At 40.0% G+C, this 22,974-nt stretch overlaps 1 protein-coding gene across 11 annotated transcripts in view; it reads right to left on the bottom strand.

The window, feature by feature from the left end:
- mical3a (microtubule associated monooxygenase, calponin and LIM domain containing 3a) overlaps positions 1-22,974 on the bottom strand; it is an 88,780-nt gene that overhangs the window by 39,331 nt on the left and 26,475 nt on the right. For 10 of the 11 annotated variants that reach the window (XM_083893438.1, XM_083893443.1, XM_083893444.1 and 7 more), the window contains exons 1-6: positions 13,560-13,827; positions 3,712-4,123; positions 2,432-2,639; positions 1,639-1,755; positions 1,388-1,489; positions 128-283 (exon numbers count right to left, since the gene is read on the bottom strand). In XM_083893438.1, coding sequence (XP_083749564.1) covers positions 128-283; positions 1,388-1,489; positions 1,639-1,755; positions 2,432-2,639; positions 3,712-3,990 — 862 coding nt within the window. In that variant the 5' untranslated portion in view covers positions 3,991-4,123; positions 13,560-13,827. Of the gene's footprint in view, positions 1-127; positions 284-1,387; positions 1,490-1,638; positions 1,756-2,431; positions 2,640-3,711; positions 4,124-13,559; positions 13,828-22,974 lie in introns of those variants that run through there. The other variant, XM_083893441.1, reaches the window with a different exon arrangement.

Here is a 22,974-nt window from a genome sequence, read left to right as displayed (position 1 = left end):
GTGATCTTGTGAACGGAAAATACAGATCAGCACCTCTCAGTGAAATTAAGGTGCAGATATAGGGAGGCAGTAGTCAGAGTATTGCCTTATAAATGAAAGTATACCAATGACTGATCATTATACACACCTGTTGCTTCTCTGAGGTCTTGAAAAAACTTCTGGTTGAAGATAAAGGCCACACCGCTGATCTCCTCAACCTTTGCCTCCGCTGACGTGTTCCTGTTGATGAAGTTCGCTGTGATGGCAATTGCAAGCTTGCCCCGAAACTCCTTGCGCCGAAACCCTGAGGATTATGAGGGAAAAGGACAAAAAAAAGTGTGACGTGAAGGTCATGACTCAAGGACAAATTATAGCTTCAAGAAGCTTCAGGAACTTATTGTACCCACTTATGTTACGTCATATATTACAGCATTCATACAGCCAGACATCCTGGAAAAGAATTCATTTTTGTAGTTTTTTAAGCTGTGTACAGTGCGTCTGGTTTTCCCATGTTGCATATCCTCTTTAAATCATTAACACCTAACCCTCAAAATGTTGTTTTTGCTTATTTTAACCATAAAAGAGCCTGAAAATGTCCTGTGAATAAGTGGTTTTGAAAAATTTTCAGTATCTGCAAAAAAAACACTAGTTGTACATTAACACCAGCTAGATTTTGCATGTTAAATGTTAAATTTAAAATTTGAACAGTATACTACATATTTAGTAACATTTGTTGCGTTTTTGTCTCAATATACAAAAACAGGCCAAAAAATGGGAACCATGTACAGGCATTTTTCCAACTCTCTACTCTCTGGTCACAAAGACGCTGATTCACCAGCTTCTTGAAACAGCGCAAGTGAAATTACCGTAATAACCACACGTTGGCTTTGACTTGCAACTTCTCAGCTTTCCGAAACCATTGGAATTTTTCAGATAGCGCAATCTGCCATGTAATTACGGTAACGCAAACTGCGATTGCACAAACGTGACGTCTGTGATACGGTCTGTGTTAAAAGGTTAAAGCTGCACTCTGTAATATTGAGAGGGGAGACACTACCCAACTCCACAGGGGTTTGCTTTGCTATGCTTTGCTTCAAGTGAGAGGCCCAAACAGAGAGAGACACTTTACCAACTCCTATTCTGCTCTGCTGGGAGAGCAGATCATCTCTTCAGTTGGACGTATCCAGACACAAACAAAGACATGTTCGAATGCTCATTCATATGCGAGTTACAGAGTGATGTCAGGCACCCAACCACAGCTGTATCCAAATGAGGTCATAATCATGACGACTGGACTCCTGGTCCACGTGATGAAAGAAACAAACAGTGCAGTTTGCATTTCCCTCGTTTTGTCAAGGAAAATCTGCACCACTAATTCATTTCTCCCGGTCTGTACATGCAGACTTGCCTGGTAGCGTGTTCCTCCTGCCATCTGCTCCAATAATGACATCAAACTCCAGCTCACTGACAGGGTGTGTCCTGGGGTGGACCTCAGCCCTCCAGCCTATCCCTAAGAAAACACAGCATGTGTAATCAGACAGAAATGCATCAGCAGAGTCATGAAGAAAACCTTTCACAGATTCTCCTCAGACAAAAACACATGTTGGCTTTCCATTCATTTTTTCTTGGGCTCGTCTGGCAGCAGCTTGACTCACTTACTCTCAGTCTCTTGATGCTCTGGGGGTTCGATGAGACCTTTGAACTCGACGTTGACATGGATCTCAATGCCTACCAGGAGAGCCATTTTGAGCAGCATAAGCTGAAGCTGACGAATACCTGCAATACAGAGAGAGAAATGAAACCTAAGGTAGTTAACAAGTAAATCATTAAAATCCATGATTGCATACAAGGCACTAAAAACAAAAGCTACAAAATCTAGATTTTTTAAACGTGGTGTGTAAAAATTTGGGTTGCAACGACAATTTCATTAACTGAGTAATGAAAGATTACTAAATTAATCATCAACTTCCTTATTTTTCAGTTCTTAAATGTGACTTATTTCTGTTTTCATTCAAAACTGCAACATTTTGGTTTGTGGACGAAACAAGGCATTTGAGAACATCATCATTTGGGAAACACTAATCAGCATTTTTCATAATTTTCTGACATTTTATGGACCAAACAAATACTCGATTAATTGAGATAATAGTTGACAGATTAATCGATGATGAAAATATTTCTAAATAGCACTTCCAGTAAGAATTAGTGCAATCTAATGGTGAGTCTGCTGATTTTTACAAACATCAAGGACTTCTGTGCTCAACCCACTCTTTTCCATACAAATCAGAGAGATTGTCCTCCTTTATATGTACAGTCAGATTCTGCTTCAAAATACCAAATGCACGTTTTTATTTTACCCCAGGCAATGAATCCTGCACTTCCACTCTGTTGTTCACACCGGACCTTTAAATAGTAAAAGCAAAGGAGAGCAGGATTTGCCACGTGTACTCACTGATATGATCGATAGCACCAGCACAGAATTTCCCATAGAATTTCTTAGCCCCAAGGCCCCTGAGGTCCTGGATGGTGAAGGGCCAGAGGTGCAGCACATTGTTCCTGGAGAAAGCGTCTCTTTTCTCCAGCAGCACAACTTTGGCCCCCATGAAAGCCAGCTCGATGGCTGTACGTAAGCCGCATGGCCCTGCACCGATGATCAGACACTGGAGACAAACACAGGCAGATGTTATGACTGAGCTATGGCAACCGTTCACATGGAAAAACAAAATCAGGCAGAGTCACTGTCCACCTTTGACCACATGTTAAAAATCTATTCAGACTTTTTCCTGTCATACGTTCAACCTCACATCCCACTCTTAAAAAAAGATGATGCTGCAATTTTGCTATCAGTCAAATTTTCATTTTTTTAGTTGGGAAACGTTCACATCCTTTTTGGACAACAGAAACAAGGTCTAATTCTCAACTACTAGTCTATTTGGTGATCGGACTGCAATCAGATAGCATCTGACCACTTATAAGTACAGATGTAAATACACCCGAGGACGATTTCTTATCCGATCTGCAAAACCACTTCAGGAGGTTGTCTGAGACGCATTGTAACCAGATTGAACAGAAGTGTAAATGTGATGCGTTTCCAATGCGTCTCCACTCCATCCACAACAGCTGAGTTCTTGTCTGCTTTAATCGTTTTCCGCCTGTCAAAAGACTTTTCCCCTGCTTTGAAAACCAAAGGAGTCCATACAATAGTGGGACTTTGCATGCGGCGAACATTGTTGTTGATATGGCAGCGCACTGAAGGGGAGGTGACATAAAGGGTGAGTGACTGTGTTTGGATAGTGATCAGATGTTGATGTGGACACCGGAGACGCATTTTAATCCCAGGTGTAAATGCATGTGGTCAATCCGATCCCTATCCGATCACAGAAAACACATTTTTATTGCCAGGTGTAAAGGGAGCCATTGTGTCGCTGAGCCAGACACTTAACCACAAATTGCTCCTGAAGTCTGTGCTGGCACCGTGTAAATGGGTATGATAGATAGTGAGATAAAAAATGAGCTGCATGTTGATGCATGAATGCGTGTGAATGGGTGAAAGGCAAAAACTGTGGTGTAAAGTGTTTGAGTGGTCATCAAGGCGAGACAAAAGCTCCATATGAATACAAACCCTTCACAATTATGTTTAAATATTTCAAATGTAAACAATGGTCGACAGGATCAAGTTTTAACTGAACTAAAGCAGCAAATGGATTATAGTTTGTGCTGGTGCAGGCCTACCTTTGCATTGGCACAGGCACGAGCCTTCTTGTACTCCTTATGGCTGGCCCTCTTGTCTAGCTTGGCCCAGAGTGCCTTGGCCTTCCAGTAGTTGAGTTTGGACTTGAGCTTGTGATAAAAGACCTTGCACTCCGTGGGTTTGACTTCCAGGTGGTCGCACAGCTCCTGGAAGGCCTTGAGCGTGCCCTTACATGTGGTCGCCTGGACAAATTTGTCAAAAAGGACATGGGACTGGTTGACCCCATTTCCTCCAGTTGCACAAGCCCCTCCATCCCCCATGGTCCAGATTTACACCGGGCTGTGAGGGCCCTTCAACCCCTGAGGTAGGGGTATCTGGCTCCAGCCCCAGGCCTGGAACACACTCCTTCTGGTGGACTGGAGGGCTTTAACTCAGGCCTCCAACATCTTTATTCTGTCAGAGAGAGGGAGACAAATGAAAGTGAGTGAATCCGATTAGCACTGTACAAACATTACTACATTTTGCAATTGCACAGATAAGCAAACCCACAGCTTTCAAATGATTCAATTATATCAATCTTAACAAAGGATGTAAGGAGAAGATTCACTCAGCTACCTCATGAAACCATGTGGCAGTTAAAATAAGCAATCACAGCAGAAATGTTGGATTAAATACCAGATCATTAAAGCTCTTCATGTTATTCTAAAGCAGTGGCATGAACTCTAACAAGTGCTTATCTGTTTAGTAATCAGGTTGCTGGACACAGGACAGCCATAGAATCAACATAAAGCCAAACAAGAAACACACAGTTGTTTAGTCTGTATGGTTCACTCCAGAGAGACATGGGAAATAACAAGTTCAAAACACTGACAGAGGAAACACAAACTTATTGATTCAGGAAAATTACCTACTGTAGTAGTGGTAATAGTAAGAAGAATTCAGATAGCACAAACAAACAAATCTCTCCACAGTAAACAGCCCCTGGTTTGTTACAGCTTGTTCTGTAAAGTCCATGTAGGAGTTGACTTTTGCTGTTTTTTTAACCTCCTCTAAGTTGCAGTCGTTTTGCTTTATGTGTTCTGTTCTTTAATCCCCGAGGGACGAGATCATTCATGTTCTCTGGCATCTGCAGCTCAGCTGTAATGACTGGAATGTCTTGATGGGCTCACTCCAACTCCGGCTGCACTCAGCAGCCTTTTAAAGATTAGATTTATTCCACATCAGAGCCAGAATAAAGAGAAGATAATCGAGAAGGAAAACAGTGAAAGAAATGACACAAAGCACATTGTCAAAAGTGGCCAAAAAATCCTTGATCAGTTCTATTTGCTAAATAATACATTTCCAGTCAAGCAGAGGCTCTGGATTGCATTATTTCCCCGGGCAACGACACAAGAAGTTGTCTTGCTTGTTTGAAATTCACAGGGACTCAGCAAAAAGCAAACAACAAGCTGCAATTCCATATGTACAGAGTATCTTATTAGATATGGAGTAAACAAAATTATAAAGGCATCATATACTAACACAAATTGCTCTGTGTTGCATGTTCTACTTTTTAAGCCCTTGTTTTGCATAAACTGCCTGTGATGCAGCCCGTCAGTTAAGCCCCGACTGATACAGACAATATTAAGCAGGATTTCTTTTGATTGGCCAGACTTCTATAAGCTTGTAGAGGGGCAACATAAGACTGTGCAGAGGCTGTGATGAATTAAACAAAATGATCTTTTCCAGCAGAATGATAGTCACAGTAGTTGAAAGCAAAAATATGTCAACTAGTGGTAGAGAGTAGCCAGTAATATGCTTTCAATTTGTAGTCAAACACCTAAACATTTCCGATTGCCACTGAACTTTAATTTCCATGGCTACATTGGATTCCAAGATGACTGACACTGTACAAATGATGCTACTTTTACTGTTAAATGGACCTCCATTTTATTTAATTTCACAGTAAATCAGTCATACACATAGAACTGTTCAATTTTTATCCGTGGACATGTTGCTATGCTGTGTGTGTGCACAAAAGAAATGCAGAATGTAATTCAGTGGCTGTAGGCTGTTTATTATTTATTTTTACTTGATTTAGCTATATTAACACATTAAATAAATCCCTTTGAAATTGAAATTAAAATTTAATTAAAGGTCCCATATTGTATCTTATTTCTCCAAGTTAAACTAGTTCCCTGGTGTCTTTATGAACATAAAAACACCATAAGGATGAAGCACCACAGCAGTTCAATCACCTGCCAAAACAGCTCTGTTCAGAACACTCTGTTTAGTAGTATCTCTTTAGGTCCACCTTAAAAAAAAAAAGGTAAAACGAAACTTAAGGAACAGGAAATGACATCAGCCACAGAGGCTACCGGGAGCTAACAGCAGTTAGCATTTGGAAAAGTGATCATTTGCAGGCTCTAGCAGGCACATTGCTGTCATATATAACATGTATCCACTGGACAGATAAATCCTCTGAGGCTGGAAGTTTGTGTAGAACTCTGTGCTGCACTGTGGAGCCAAGAAAATAACTTTTCACGGACTTCTGGTTTTCGCATACCGTTGCCCTCACCAGCACTCTAGCGTGTTTTACGGACAAAGCAGAGCTCCACCAGACAACAATGGCGGATGAATGTGAACCTTCACAGACATGTACAGTGTGTAATCGTCTGGTTGCTCACAACAGGTTTTACTACTATATTTCATATTTGAGATTATTGCAAAAGACCAAGTACACTAGTTAGAAAAACTTTGGCTCCACATGAAAATACAACATAAATTACAAACAACTACTTCAAAAGAAAAACATTTAAAAATTGAGGGCGTTCAACTCCATTTAATCCATTTCTGTTTCACAATTTATTTAACAATGCAACTGCACTTGGCACAAACAATTTATTGGACACAATGAAAAGCTTTGGTCCTCTTTAAATTAATATTCAATAATTTGGCATCAAAATGACATTACTGATCAAAAGAGTTCAGCCACTAATATGGAGGTTAAGCACTTTGTTTGGAATGATTCACCACTTAACACTGTCACTCGCCCTCTCTCTCTAAAAGCTGCAGCTTTGTTTTCAGTGGGTCCAGGATACTCCTGGACTAGTTCATGGAAACCAATGCAGTCCCAGTCCCAGTGGCAACACATCATGAAAGGAAGGCAGGTACAGAGGTCACTGGCCTCCTTTTCACACCCTGCCAACTCCTCACTGCAGTGAAAACATCAGGCTCTGGCTCTGGCTCAGTCACTCTGAAGGCTGCAGTGCCAGCACTCTAGACGGAAGGGCTCATTTTTCCAAAGCAAGCATTTAGATGACCAGCAACATCATTTCCTCTGTCCACATGAATACCACCTTAAAATGTACACGACGGTGCATTTGAACAGACACCAAACGTACACCAGCAGCAGTTGTGTAAAGCCTGCGGTCATGTATGTGCACTGACAGTCATAAATCATCTGTGACAACCCATATTATAGTTATAGTGTGACGCAAAAGGTCACACATCACTAAACAAATAATGGACGCTCTGATCGATTTGAGCGTCAGGAAGAATTAGCCTGTGTTCATATTACAAGCGACTCCATCGATGCTTCTTAATTCACCTGTCAATAATAATCATCAAAAGCAGGAATGGCAAATAAATGAATGTCACTCAGGTAGATATGAGTCGGGTTCTGTTCACAAGGACTTGTGAGGATGGGGTTGATAGCAAGTGCTGTGAGCCTGTGATAGAGACTGTGAGCCAGCATAGATAAAGGAGAGCTCCAAGGTTATGTTCCAAGCAAAAACAATAGCTGGTGGCGTTCCTGAGCACATGGGATGTTATCCATGCAGTGCTCAACTGTTGTAAGGGTAGAGGTGATGGAGATTCAGGTGATGTTAAATAGGGCTGAACAATTCATCTTAATTTTTATCAAAATCGCAATACAGAAAAAAATGGCAACAAAAGCCCTTGAATATTTATATGTATGGCACACATTAGAGAGATAATGTGCATCCTTATTTACACAAGTGAGAGATTACAAAAACATACACATTTTGTGTGTAAAGTTCGTGACACAGGTTATTTGCATTTTAAACGGAAATGAAAATGATCAAAATAGGTCTAAGAGTTTCCTGCTTTTACGTGGTCTCCACTTGCTCAGTGTCTCAGAAAATCTGTTTGAATTATTGCTCTGCTCTGCTTGCAAGAAATAAGCTCAGACTCAGCAGGGATTTCCTGTGTGGCATTTTTATGCAACTGTAAAGATATTAGCAGTTATGGAGACGGTTATCAAGGGCCAAAGATTGTGAAATGGGACACACTTGTGAGAAAGTCAGAAGTAAACATCTAACATATTTTACCTGAAGGAAATGGTGACGCAACTACTGACAGACACGCTGCGTCATAGTCTGTGTTTGTGTGAGCTGGTTCAGATCAGGCAGACTGCAGCTTAATGACAACAATAAACTTGACCTATAATTTGAATAATAGTAGCCTCCTGCAGAGACACATGCTCACACAACAGGGGAGTTTGCAGCATGTTTTTCTGCTGAGGCAGATAGTGGTGACGAGAGCGCACAGAGAGGCCGGTTTTTATGAAATAGCGCAGGATTAATTCCTGTTTTGTTGCGCAGAGCTAAAATGTTTTAATAAAGGACAGCTTGTTTTTGTGGGTAATAAAAAAAAAAACAGCTTTGGCTCAGCGGGCAGTCAAACTCCCCTGACATCTGGATAAGCTGCGGGATTTCGCACATTCACTGGATTCGCACAAGAATTACACACATGCATGCAAGCCTTCACACACACACACACACACACAGCCTCCTCTCAGCACACGTACACAGCACGTCTTTGATTCTCGGTTGTATTACATCATTCACTCTAAAAATAGAGACCGGGATTAGGCCACTAGGCTACACACTCAAAAACACTGCTTTTATACTGTAAACATTAAGCATCAAGGAAACTCTTGCACACTGGCTTGTCTGGACTTGCAGGAATACCTTCATTGCAGCTGCGCCATGCAGATTTGTTTTTTCATGACAAAAAACAATATCTAATGCCATGTTTGTTTAACCCTAACACAACACGATGGGAACATCATCTCGCTTGTATTTATTAAAGCATGTATTGTTAGGATTTTTTTTTTTTAATTTCTCCAATATCCAAGAAATAAAAATGATTTGCTGCAATAAAAAATGTTTAGAATTGTGTATATAATGTATGTAAATATAACCTTTGTACTTTCATATAATTTACAGCAAGTTAACAACATAACATTTAATCTTAACGGCAATAAAACAGAACAGAATTCTAAGAAGAATCAGTGGAGTTGGGCTCATAAATACTAACAAAAAACAATTTGCAAACAGCAGCAATACATTATTTAAGTGTGTGTTAGAATATATTTGTATAATGGCATAAACACTGACCTTGCCAGTACCAGTAGATATAATGGAGACAAATGAGCCAGAACATACTTTCTGAGGAACTGGTTAAGTTTAGGGCTCAGAAATGAATTGAGGTTAGGTTAGGGTTAGGTTAAGGTTAGGTTAAGGTTAGGGATAATGCTTTGTTAAGTTATGTCCAAATGGATGAAACTCAGTGGCATATACTAAGAAGAATAGCTGCATAAACCTGTGTGTGTGTGTGTGTGTGTGTCCTTAAACAGCATTTTGCCCTCCATCAGTCTCAGCTCAGACATGATGACTGATGGTCAGAAGACACACCAGAGATGAGAGTAATGTCCTGACCATCTTCTCTGCTCATCCATCAGTAAACATGGCAGAGAGTTCAGGATGTAATGTGATCTTTTATGACCTATGCTTGCATTTCATTTTGTCCATTTTGTTCCTGACACTTAACGACCACCTAAGCGTCCCCACTTGTGCTGGTAATGATCATCACTTGTGATAGCTGTGTTACAGTATAACTACAGTATAATGTTAATTACAGAGCACACAGCAGCAGGTGGGCTCTATTCTTGTGCTGCCTGTGGGCTGTAAATACATCACGCTGACAACAAAATTTGAGTAATTACTCTTATTGCTCCATTACATGTTGGTGATTATGTGCACAATATTTAAGATAGCAACCGCATTAACTCATGTTTGAATGCGTTTATTGTCTGACTCTCTTTTAGACTCTTTCCTTTTTTAGGTATCTATGCAGCATCAGAAGTTAAAAGTAGAACTATGCAGGATTTAACCAGCCTTACAAAATCATGGCTGCCCACCCGAATTCCTCAGAATCAGGAGGTCTCGTGAAGTCTCTGGTCACGCAAGAAAGACAAATTGCTTGGTGGCACGACGAACACGCCTCCCAGCCAGGTACCAGCTATAAGATCCAGCAAGCGAGAGTGTTATGTCGGAAGAAACGAGGAGGAAAAGGAAACCTCAGATTGGCTTTTCCTGAAATGTCGGGAACTGAAAAACACAAGAAGCATGAAATACATATGCAGACCTGGCAATTTGCCTGTTGCACTTGTAAGCGTCTTTGGGATAAACTCTCCATTTACTGTATTTATGTGTATTTGCACTTCCTCAGTGTTTGCCGTTTTTGCAAAGGCTTTAAATTACTGGTTTGTTTTCGGTGAGTCCATCGGCATGGACATGAGACATGACATCGAGTTCATCTGCTCCATTAAAAACAAATGCATATGGACAGGAGATGAGAAGGTAGAGGGAAGACTGAGAGTCAGCGTGTTTTTACAACAGTGATGATATATTTCGATTGAATAAGATTTGATTTACATTACAACCAAAATATTATAATGGAATGGAACACAAATAAACTGCCTACTGTACCTTTCACATGTTTGTCTTGCCATGTTAATTATGCACGCCAAATATGATACTAGAGATAATCAATTTGTAATTTTCAAATCAAAATGTACAATGATGCAATTAGCAAATTGCAAAGGCTGCCATTAAATTGTTCCATTCTGGATTGTTCTTCACTTTACAACAAGATAAAAACAAGTTGACAGCGTGTGCACAACGATTAAGATTGAATAAAACAACAAGAAGAATTCTGGAGGCTTCAAAATGGGAGGTGGCATTATTTTAAGTGATGTTCTGACACATGATTAAAAGAACCAGAGTCATTTATTTTCCAGCCGTGTCTGTTTACAAACCATATAATTAAAAAAAAGGATATGGGCACATTGTGAAATGTTATGTCACCTTCACCACATGTGAATCCGACAGCACACCATTCAACTATGATAAGGTTATCAAAGGTGTGGGGGTGTTGTTGTTCAAACACCAGTAACATGGAAGTGTAATTACCTGAAATGACTGTAATAATAAATTGTCACATCAAACCTTACGACTGGCATAAAGATAACGCACATGAAGCTCAAGTAAACAGGGTTAGAAATCGCTTTTCTGAGCCTGTGCATTAAAAGTGCATTAAGAAATTCTAGGCTTCTAATCAAAATATACACACTCTGAAGTGGAGACAGTTGTGTGTCTGTTTGCATCAGCAGATACACAAACATTTCTCCTGATGGAAGTCATCTCCAGACCATCTGGTATGTGAATCACTTCTGCTTGTGACAGTCGAGCACTTCATCTTCAACCAACTGATCAACAAGTGATCCAGGTTTTTTCTGCAGTGACATATCAGCGTCTGTGCCAGTAAATTCTACACTAAACCACATGACGCACTAACCACACCTTTATAAATGTGCTTTTAATCTATGATCCTGCTGTTTAATGTCATTATTACAACTAATTCAGATACTATCAGTTATAGCCATGTACCTTTTCAAGCATTGAACTAATAAACTTTACTAATCACTGCTGTTGTTTTCTGGTATACAAGGCTCAAAAATGCTTTACCATGACGCACAAAGAGGGAATTTTTCACTGTCCACCTGCTCAAATTGTATAATCCAAAAGGCTAAACTAAAGTGATTATCAGAGGTCAGATTTCAGTCACAGCAACCTTTGATTTTGCCTGAAAAAGATTAAATAAATCAGTGCCCTATTTGACTTCTGAATCTACTGTTCCAATTTCAGACTGCAAACATGACTAGGGATTTCAAATAGATTGGTTTCAGGAAGCAGAACAACACAGCCGGCGAAAAAAATGTAACCACAATCTCTTAACTACACAGGGGAATATTTTCTGATGACAAAATGTCTCTTTTTTTCACATAATTAATATTTGTAGTGGCTGCAGGAGCGTCTGAGTCTGTGCCCAGGCTGCTTGTTTATGGCTGCCAAAACATAGCTGATTAGAGACGCCTGCCTGCACTTGTTCAAGCTATTTGATTTTGGAAATCTCTCAAATCCCAACTCCCACTTTACCAACCTCCATACCTTCCATCACAAGAGTAGAGCAGACATGGCGGCTAATGCAGCCATAAACATAGAGAACCACAAGAGGAGGAAAAACTGTACAAACACTGTGAAGCACAGCTGTAGCTGTGTGTGTGCGTGTGTGTGTGTGTGTGTGTGTGTGTGTGTGTGTGTGTGTGTGTGTGTGTGTGTGTGTGTGTGTGTGTGTGTGTGTGTGTGTGTGTGTGTGTGTGTGTGTGTGTGTGTGTGTGTGTGTGTGTGTGTGTGTGTGTGTGTGTGTGTGTGTTCATTCGTGTCGTCAATGAACCTTCTCGTAAAAATCTTCATGGGTTTTCGCATTTGGTTATCGGTGTTGTTTGTCATTTGCATACCTCTTCACACTAGAGTGTGCAGTGAGATGTAGGCATGTATTTGGTTACTCATGTACGCAGATCCTTCCCTAACTAGGAAGTGTAATCTGAGATCAGCAGGCAAACAGTCAACACAGACTAGTCTCTAAGGCTTAGTCATGACCGGTGTGGAATGGAGACATAAAGGAGAGAAAGGGAGGATGACCGGGGGAATGGACCTGATCTGGATTTTCTTTCAACTCACAATGAAAAAAACAACCAAGAATCAAGTGTCACATTATAGTACACATACACAACAATATTTACACCATGAGTTAAAGTGGTTCTGCTTCTGTCTCGACATTTAAAAAAACATTTATTATAGATTATTTCTGTTTCTCTGTTTGTTCAGACACGAGTGATGATGGACAGACATATAAACAGCTGAGCCAAGACAAAGAACAAACCTTTGAGGCGTAATAACTTGATATACTTTCAATACACAGGGGTTAACCCACGGTATGTTTCTTATTCTGACAGGACATGGGAAACTGTAGCGTTCACAGTTTTCAGTTATGCTCCTGTGCTTATATACATTACAGAGCTAATGTTTAAAACCGTCAGCCATCAGGCAGGAAGGAAGATTTTCAAAGAATGCAGAAACAAACAAACGATATTGTCATTACAGGCGTCGTGTGACTGCTAACCACTTTTGATTAGGGGTGGGGGGAAAAAAATCGATTCACATAGGAATCGTGATTCTAATCATCCACAAAAGTTTATCAAACACCAGTTAGTGTTATTTGTGTACAGTTTATGTGTAACTTCTGGGAGAAAAAGGCAGCTAGAAAAACTGCATTGTTTTGATGCCATCATTTGCCTTAACACACTATGCATTGCATCAATTTTTGAATCAAGAATCGTTTAAATCGAGAATCGTATAAATCGAATCGGTTGAAATGTGAATTGATTTTTAATCGAATCGTGACCCTAAGAATCGGAATCGAATCGTGAGCCACCCAAAGATTCACATCCCTACTTTTGATGTAATGAATTGTAAAGAATCATTCTCTGACATTTGATTTTGACACATAATTAACTGAAAAAGCAGCATTATTGTGAAGCAAAATGTTATTCTAAATAAGAAAGGAAAAAATAAAGAAGAAATAACTTATATTTTGCCTCCCATGTGGCCATGGAACTTCATATTCCAAAACTGTGATATGGATTATTTCCAGTTAAACCAATATCACTGGTTTGGAATAATTTTATGATAAATATCACCTGACTGCACTGTAGAATCCAAAGGCTGCTTGTCCAAGCTTTGATGAAACATGCAAACATGTCAGTCAGCCAGCACAAGGTCGTAATCCAGTCCACATCCAAACTCTCTGTCTCTAATCTCCATGCGTGGGCAATTCAAGTGGTAAACAAGTTCTGTGCGGACAGCAAGAGGAGGAGAACCAGCAGAGAGCGCAGCCATCAGCTCTCTCTCTGCAGCAAGGCCGACGAGACAGCACTTTTGTTGAGACCTGCAAATGCTTCTCTCTGGCTCAAACATACTCATACGAAGAAATAATGACAGCCTGTCAGAGAAGCAATGAAGCAGCTGCAGTAAACTCGCAACCCCGAGGACCCAGTTACTCTAGAGAGGTAGCTTATGTTGACACTGAGTACTTTGACTTGAGTGAAGAGCGGGTCACCTAATAGGGTGGTTGTAAACTGAGGACTGTAGAGAGCAAGTATACAAATATCAGCTGGGCCAAGACCTACCCTCTTTGGTATGAGGTTTAGCCAGTCGGTGCATACTACAAAGAAAAACACATTATCCAGTGTTGGCTTTCAGCAACAACATCTCCTGTGTGCACTGATGCATTCACTCTGCAACTGACATTGAATCCAACTGACAGGCTACACTTAGGGCTGAAAAATGTATAATTTTCAAACCAAAATCGCAATTTATATCAGTCAAATTAACAAATCACAAAGGCTGCAGTTGACTTTGACCATGTTCTCTAACAATTTAAAGTATGTAATACATTATTGCTGAAACTCATTTGTTCAGGTCTAGTAGTTAGTGTTTATGATTAACTAATTGTCAGGCTATAACAAGGTGCATATTAAAATGAAACTTGAATCACACCAACACAGTACCTGCTGTGTACGAAGGAGGCGGAATCTGCTTCTTCTTTTTTTTAGCAATTTCTAGTAATATTCTACAGTTGCACCATAGCAAGACAGTAGCTGTACGAGACTGGCAGCTAATTTTTTTCCTGCTGGGTTTGTGGCTTTGCACGAGAATAGTCTGTAGCCGTTCGAGAAACACCAGAAGCAAGGGAGTTACGCTTTTCTGTCACCCAATCAGCTGACTGTCGAGGGTCTAGCTCCAGCCATACCATACAATTACTCTGGTACCCCAAGGGAAGGGTACAGAAAAATGGAATGATTGGGGCCAATTATTTTGCTGCTATTCCTGATGGAAACTCAAAAAAATATATATGTACAGTACCGAACAGTTCCACTCCGTGGAAACACGCAATAAGTCACCTGCCAAGTTTGAAGCCTGTCAAGCGACCTGTCAGACAGTTATGCAATTAACAGACTTTTCATAAAAGTTGCAATATTGTATCCCAAATAAATAATGGGCTGATTTATATCATATAATACAAAAGTTTGGGGTCACTTTAAAATTTCCTTATTTTTTTTTTAAGGAAAATCACTTTTTTTCAATGAATATAACGTTAAATAAATCATAAATACACTCTATACATTGTTAATGTGGTAAACGACTATTCTAGCTGCAAACGTCTGGTTTTTAATGTAATATGTACATAGGTGTATAGAGGCACATTTACACTGTTCTAATGGTACATTGTGTTTGCTTATCACGTTAGAAGACTATTGATGATTAGAAAACCCTTGAAAACCCTTGTGCAATTATATTAGCACAGCTGAAAACAGTTTTGCTGGTTCTTTGACAAAAGCAAAGTTTGAAGGGCAAAATTATTATTTGGAATAAAAAATTATTTCTAATCTTGTCAATGTCTTGACTACATTTTCTATTCATTTGTAACTCTTTTGATGAATTAAAGTGTGACTTTTAATGGAAAACACAAAAAAATTGTATAGGTGACCCCAAACTTTTGAATGGTAGTGTATACATATACAAAAAAAAAAAAACATGATACAAAAGAAAAAGGCCAAAAAGTTATTGACATCCTTAGTTAAACCACATAGCTCACAAATACAACATCACGTGACATGTGCTATTTTTCCCAGCCAATAATAATACAACACAATAATGTTATATCCCTTGTGCCAGTTGTACTAACAGTACAGGAGCTAAGGAAGCTCAGCCTTCCTGCAGAGCTGCAGGCTCATCCAGTGTGAAGGTAACTGAACACCCACACAGAGCAATGAAGCATGCTGACAGATTTACAGAAGAAAGCATGAAAACAGACCCCGACCAAATTACACTTAAACCCCTGTCACATATTACAAGATACAGGCGGTAGTCTGGTGGAGTGTTTGGCAGCTATAGCACAGAATTATCTCTAACGCGACATAAAAGTGTTTGGCTGTAAGTCACGTTTAAATAAACAAACACAAATCAGGGTAGATGCGTATATCGACTGGAAAACATGGAGACCATGGACGAGTTCACCTTGAATCCAGTGCGAGAAACCACACACCGTCAACCAGTTAATGACCGTGAGAAATTTTGAGGGACGTTGTAGTTGTGGAACAAAGAGCAGGGTTACATTAAACAATGTTTCCTTTCATATTTCTCTCATTAAACCCTCAGAGGTTTCCAAGCCCCAAGAAAACAAGTTGTTTCACAGAGTTAGTTGTCTGAAACGTCCCTGAGGCAGGTGTCAGCTAAGCATCAGCATAATGAGGTTGGTAGATTCAAAAGGGCACTCGGGTGCAAGAAACTATTGAAAACATTCAAATATTTCAGGGATACTGTATCGATTAATTGCTGTATTGATATGGTAATATTCTTGATTGTGGTTTTGTTCCGAGCCCTAGTGGTTCTCACTCCTCACAAAAGACAACTATAACTGGATATTTTTTATGAAAATGATATTGTTATTTTTAAGGAGATTTTCTAAAGTTGCAAAGCCCTGCCTTGCTTATAGTATACCAAAATATTTCAAAGTATCAACTGCCACCCCTTTATCAGGATATAAAGTGTATTTTTTTTATATTTAGGAACTTTTCAATTATACAGTTCTAGCACTACTTGGCTCTACTCTACTCGGTTTGGTATCAGACAGACATAGTACTTCCTCAAGTTGGCTGGGTCATCATAGCACAGTTGCACCATAGTTTTTGTGAAGTTGTTTTACACACAGCACAAAAACACAAACCAGTGACGAGCAAAGCAGTTCTTTACGGTGCACTTGATCATTAGAATCAGTTAATTAAAAAGATTCGTTCAGTACTTCCTGCATGACCTCAGGACGTTGTGCTAACCCTAACCCCAACCCCTAACCCTTCCAGTGACGACACTCTCTAACCAATCAGTGGCCGGCAGTCTGTTGACGTCAGAAAAACGAGTCGAGCCGAGTCGTGCTAGAACTGTATAAAAGAAAAGCACCATTTGAATTCAGAGACAGACAATAATGTTCTTTCTGTGAAAGAAAATATACTGGTCTGCCAGAGAAGAAACTGTCTCTTGTCCAGATAAGCAGATAACAAGGCCGCAGACCTGTCCACACACACAACCTGAGAGTGAATGTGAAATATGATGTGGTCTCAAGAGAAAGGAACGGTTTACTGGCCTGAAAAGGCCCAGCTTGAAAGAAAGGTTAGCATCTATAGGCCGAGCAGCTGTTAAATGCTTCCTGGAGCCTGATGGCTGAAAAGGACAAGCTGTTATATAGGTTTCAGAATATAAAGCTGTAAGACCTGACTGATACCTGTATCACTATCAGGCTACACCGGCCTAGTGCTACTTACAACACCTGTGTGCTCATTCATGTCTGGGAGCAAGACATAGTCATTTATAATCCTTCATTTAATTCTGCAGTTCCCAGTTTATAGTTTCCAGAGTTTAGACCTCACGGCTCAGACATGCGTGTGCTTCTCTGTGGCTTAAGGACTATGTTTAAGTACAAAAGGCCAGAAAAAGGCTGACCCTCATGTAATTCGGCACCAATGCATGACTGTTAGCAGTCAGCACAAAGATAGCTGAGACAAACGAAGTATGTGAACAAAGGTTATGTTTTAATTCTAATGGTATTTGTCAGTGGGCCCATGTTTCCAAAACTGAATGACATTAGGGCTTCAGTAAGTTTAAAACATTTAGGCTCAATAAAAACATAAAAATAAACATTTACAGATTAAAGGCCACAGTCTTTCAATTCAATCGTTCAATTAGATGCTTGGTCCATAAAATGTCAAGAAAATGTTGATCGTTGTTTCACAAACCTCAAAATGATGATGTTCTCAAGTGTCTTGCTTTGTTAAAAGTTTAAATAGTGAACTATTCATTTAGTAAACAATTAATGCTCAATTAACAAATTACAGAAACACTGGCCTCAGGCAAATCTTTAGTCACCAAGCAAGACAATCAATGTGCTGCGTTTCCCACAACAGGTTTTGTTGTAAAAACCTCTTGCTGAACTTTAAACACTATAGGGGCACTTGCAAGTCATGGTCACTAATGCTTGACAATGGGCAGGCGTGATGCTGGAGGCGGCTATTGGAGTTTAGCACCGTCTGTCGTGGCCGTTTTTGTAGCAATATTTGTAAAATTGAAAGCAATGTATCCACCATGTATGCTATTGTTGGGTGTATTTTGTCTGACAAAAACAACAACGTATGGAATGTTGAATATTACTCAAGATCATAAAATGCAACTGACCCACAATGCAGTGGTTGATACCGTTCCATTCAAAGATAATTCCAAGACTCTCCTATTGATGCCTCCACTGCTTAATTGTGTGAATCCTCCTTGACTCCTTCTAAACTGACCCGTTTCAGGCGTCTTTGGTCCTTGGTAAACAATGACATTCATCCCACACGAGGAGAAAATGATGATTTTCCCATTGCTGCTGCTGTAGTTTCATGGTTCTGTAGGCTGGCAAGATGTAAACAGTCTCACTTGCTTCAGGAATGCATTTGTCATACTGACCTACATCTGACCTTCAATAAACAACTGAGAAGTAAGTATTTAATCTGAAGCTGTGAGAAATCACCAGAGCACATGGTCCAGGAAACGCAAATAAACTACTACATTATAAGCAGGTACCCGTTTTATTAGTTTGCTTTTAAGTCACATGCTCATCATCAGTCCCTGGCTTTGCTTACTACTCTTTTATATTGTTAAAAGCTCTATTGACATAGAGGGAGGAGGGATTAATGTCATTTATGAGACCTCATAACCTTGGTTAAAAAAAAAAAGGGAAAGTTAAACTATGATACAGGTCTTGAGCTGTGAGATAAACTTAATGATATCTTAATGGCTTCTACCGAAGCTGTTTGCTTTGACAATGTCTGTCTGACTCAAGTCTCAGGAACACAGCAATTATCGTGACCTCATTCATTAACACAGTTGAAAGGGCAACATGGTAATTGTCCATCAATACAATGATTTCCCTACAGTGTGCACGTGCTACACTTAACAACATTCCATTAGCATCTGGTAACAAACGTCTCCTTTTAAGGACGGACTGCAGATTGGACCAGTTACAATACACATGGAGGGTGGATGATAATGGGAAAAGATACTGGTGAGTTCACCACAGAATCCCATCTCTGAGCAAAAACCCTGACCGCTCTTTCACATCCACACAGCAGGAGCTGATTTTTAGACGACTTCCTTCCTTCTGCCCTTTTAGCTCCATTTCCATATCCATGGTGGTTTATAAGGTTGCGGAGGTTCAAAGCCTGACAGGAACTTTCTCTGTCGCTCTGTGTGACAGTCGGTGAGAGGTCACAGTGGCTCAGCATTGCCCCACCCTTCTGCACATCCATACAAACTTCCACAAATGCAAATACATAAAACGTGCTCAGTGTCAAATCTGTTGCAACTGTGACTCATCATGCTGCATAGTTAGTTTCAGACCAAACACAAGGGTGTGTGTGTGCTGATCATAGACTACGTGATGACTCTTTTCATCATCAATAAACGGAAGCATCCAGATTTTTATTGAACTCTGCGCCAAGGAGTTTGTTTGTCTGTCTATTAGTGACCAACATAACTCCAAAAGTCACTGACAGATTTGTATGAAATTTGAAGGAGATTTTAGGAGAAATTTTCAGGAAATTGGAATAAAGCAATGGGACCAGGAACAATATACACTGCCGGAACAAACACAAATACACAAACTAGTGACGAGCAAAGCAGTTATTTTCAATGAACTGAATCATTGGAATCAGTTAATTAAAACGATTAGTTCACTACTTCCTGCATGACACAGTCACTGAACTAAAATACGGCAAAAGGGATTGTGATTCAGCTCACGACCTCTGGCTTTTCAGCAGCGCTGTCGTTAAATACACCGGACTCCTCTGCTAAATATTGAGATTTCAAAAATGTCCTTACGAAATGTTGGAGATTGACGCATGATTGCATGATTTTTAAGGGTTTTAAACTGATCTACAGTTCAGCATTGTTCGGTTCGACTCCCGTCTTGGACTTCGCGCTCATGACTCTTCCACTGACAACACTCTTTGACCAATCAGTGGCCGACAGTTTGTCGACATCACATATTAGTATTGTCTCAGCTCACTTGGAACCTCGCCAGATCCAAAAGCAACAGGTACCAGGTACTATCACTGATGGAAAAGCAACAAAAACGAGTAGTCAAACCAAGCAACTATATCGGGAAAAAGTGCCATAAGAGTCAACACTGCCATGAATCAAGCAACTTTGCCACAATTAAGTTGTTTCTAAACAAATCTCAATCTACCGTAATGTTTTGTCATATTACCAAACCATATGATACCATATTTTACAATGAACCAAATTTTTGGTTGTTATCCATCTTGTCCTCTTGTGTGTAAGGCACATAAAAATGTGAATTTTGAATTAAAGTTCATGGGGGAAGCTGGACCAAACTGCAGGAAAATTTGGGAAGATTTGAAGTGACCTTTTTGCTGTGCTACTATGCTAAAGTCTGGCCCTGAAAAAAATAGAATTTGTGAAAAGGGACTCAATGCATTAAAAATAAACTCCACAGAAACTGCAACAAAACTGACACCTGACTGTCGAGGCACCTGTGTTAACAAGCTCTGCTGCAGACTACAGGTTAACAGGTTAGCTTCTCTCCAGAAAGCCAGTTACAGCCTTATTCAGTTTTCATCTGTGCTGAGTCAGTCACCAAGCAAACATCCTCCTCCTTCACTGCTCCACATCCTGATCCCTAAAGGGAAACTGTGACTTATAATAACATAACTAAGGCAGGGCATCCCAATCAAAGTCTCACTGCCTGTCATTACATTGTGACTTCAGCGAGGATGTCCAAAGTCAGGTATTAGTGGAGTTACTACAGCCTTAAAAGGAGGTGGATGAAATGCAACAAAAAGGTCAGTACCGACAATCAATACATTAAATGTGCCATCACTCAACTAGGACAGGATAAAAGTCTTTGTCCAAGTGAAACGCCAGTCAGGTCAGGCCCTTACTGCTCCATTTAGCCACAGGCTGACTCTTGTTGCCGTGTGTTGATATATGGCCCAATCTGGGTCAGTTGGAGTATTGTTATTATAGTTGAGGTCAATGAGGAGCCAGTCAAAACAAGAGTTCACCCCTCAAGAGTCTTCAAGAAGAAAGCATAATCACAAAACTGGCCTCTTGTTACCCTTGAACAAACATAATTCACACAATTCTGACTTACACAAGAGGAAACAAGCTGCTCTTTTTCCTCTTCATTTAAGCAAATCAAAATGAAATGCAAACAGACAGTGTCAAGGTAACTTTCAGTAATTCATCCCACAGAGAGCAGCATATAGACATCTGCTGTACATTAAAGGACTCTGACACAACAATGGGACTTCAGTATTTGTGTAATATCCACTTATCCAACCATCCATCTTCTACTGCTTCATCCTTCATATGAAGGTCACATGAGGTGCTTTTGCCAAACCCAGCTGACATAAAGCGAAAGGCACCGTGGACACAGTTCATCACGGGGCCACGATATGATTACTCAACAAATATTTGTAAAACATAACAAATGCCTTTTCTCAAACAAGTGTTTTCCCCTTGTATTGTGTAGGGATTGACAACACAATATTATCACACATCACAATAAAAGCAGACACAATAAGTTGATCATGATGATGATTTTCATTATCAGGATAATTTTTGACTCAGAAAAATCATTGATATAACATCAGTCTTACTCATGTTTGCATTTGCCTCCATCTTTTCCATCAACTTACATACAGTCCTTGTTAATGCATCTATTATGCAATGCAAAAAAAACTTTCACTAATACCATGAATTTCAATAATGATATGTTCCTATTGCCTGTGAGGGAGCATCGTGTACCTGTGTACAAAAACATCACCACTTCAGATCTTTGTTGGGTGTTTGAATGAACAATGTCCTTCTAATACATGCCTTTGCTAATTCAATACTACACTCATGAACATCTGCACATCTCCTCTCTACTGCACCTCCTGCATATAAACACACACAAATAACTATTCATACCTTTACTCTTACTTTGATGGATTTAGTTGTTTTTCTTGAATCAATCAGCTTTCTTATCAGTTCAAACCTCCTTTATTGCTATTGTCTCATTCTCATCAAGACACTAAAGATATTTGCCTATAGGCAAAACACAATTGCACAAGATAATCTAGTGAAAGGTCATGGTTGTTCAGTCTAAGTGATCAGGGGTGAAAATAGCCACCATCCACCACATTCCACAGACCGCCCCTGTATCTGCTCTGACAGGCTGTGAGATAAACTGCTGCAGAGCTGCAGATGACCGCTGATGAACCATTACTGTGTCCATGCACCATGCACACATTAAACTCTGATTTACTTCACCGTCCTGCAGTAAAAACACGTTTCAGTTGCTCTATCAAAGAGAGAGAGAGAGAGAGAGAGAGAGAGAGAGAGAGAGAGAGAGAGAGAGAGAGAGAGAGAGAGAGGTGTAGTCCTCGGATCACAGAGTTAACACTTGAAAAATTCTGCGTTTGTCAAGCGATCGTGAGGAATATCTCTGCTCACCTTTGGATCCAGTGTGTTTATAATCCACTGTGGTGTCGCCGGAATAATCCCATGTTCGTCTGTAGACACAGATTTACACGCAAAAAGCGTGAGAGTTGCTCTGTTATTGAGTGAGAAATGTCCAGAGTTAAGGAGCCAAACAGTCAAGGAGAGAAGGCGCAACTTGAAACTGACGGAGAGGGATCGGTCTAAACCATTATGACGACGGGGAGGGAGGAGAGAGCGAGTCTATAAATAACAACACAACAACAAACTACTGTTTGCATAATAGTTTCGGCACATGTTCTTCTAAAAAGATACAGAAGCTGCATTTTATATGAATGAGTTAAACTTAATGTGTAACATTATCACGTATTGGACTTTCTCTGACACTGTGAGGAGCGACACCCCCACGACTCCTTGAAGTGAACCTGCTTGATTTAACTCAATTTAATCCCATTGGTCATTTCCAACGTGACGCAGCTGTGTTGCCTTCACGTGTTGTCAGAAACATTAGGAGCATTT

This window comes from Microchirus variegatus, assembly GCF_963457635.1.
Source record: "Microchirus variegatus genome assembly, chromosome: 8".
Classification (NCBI taxonomy): domain Eukaryota; kingdom Metazoa; phylum Chordata; class Actinopteri; order Pleuronectiformes; family Soleidae; genus Microchirus; species Microchirus variegatus.
The sequence above is the reverse complement of the archived record's forward strand: the minus strand, read 5'-3'. Positions and strand labels throughout refer to the sequence as shown.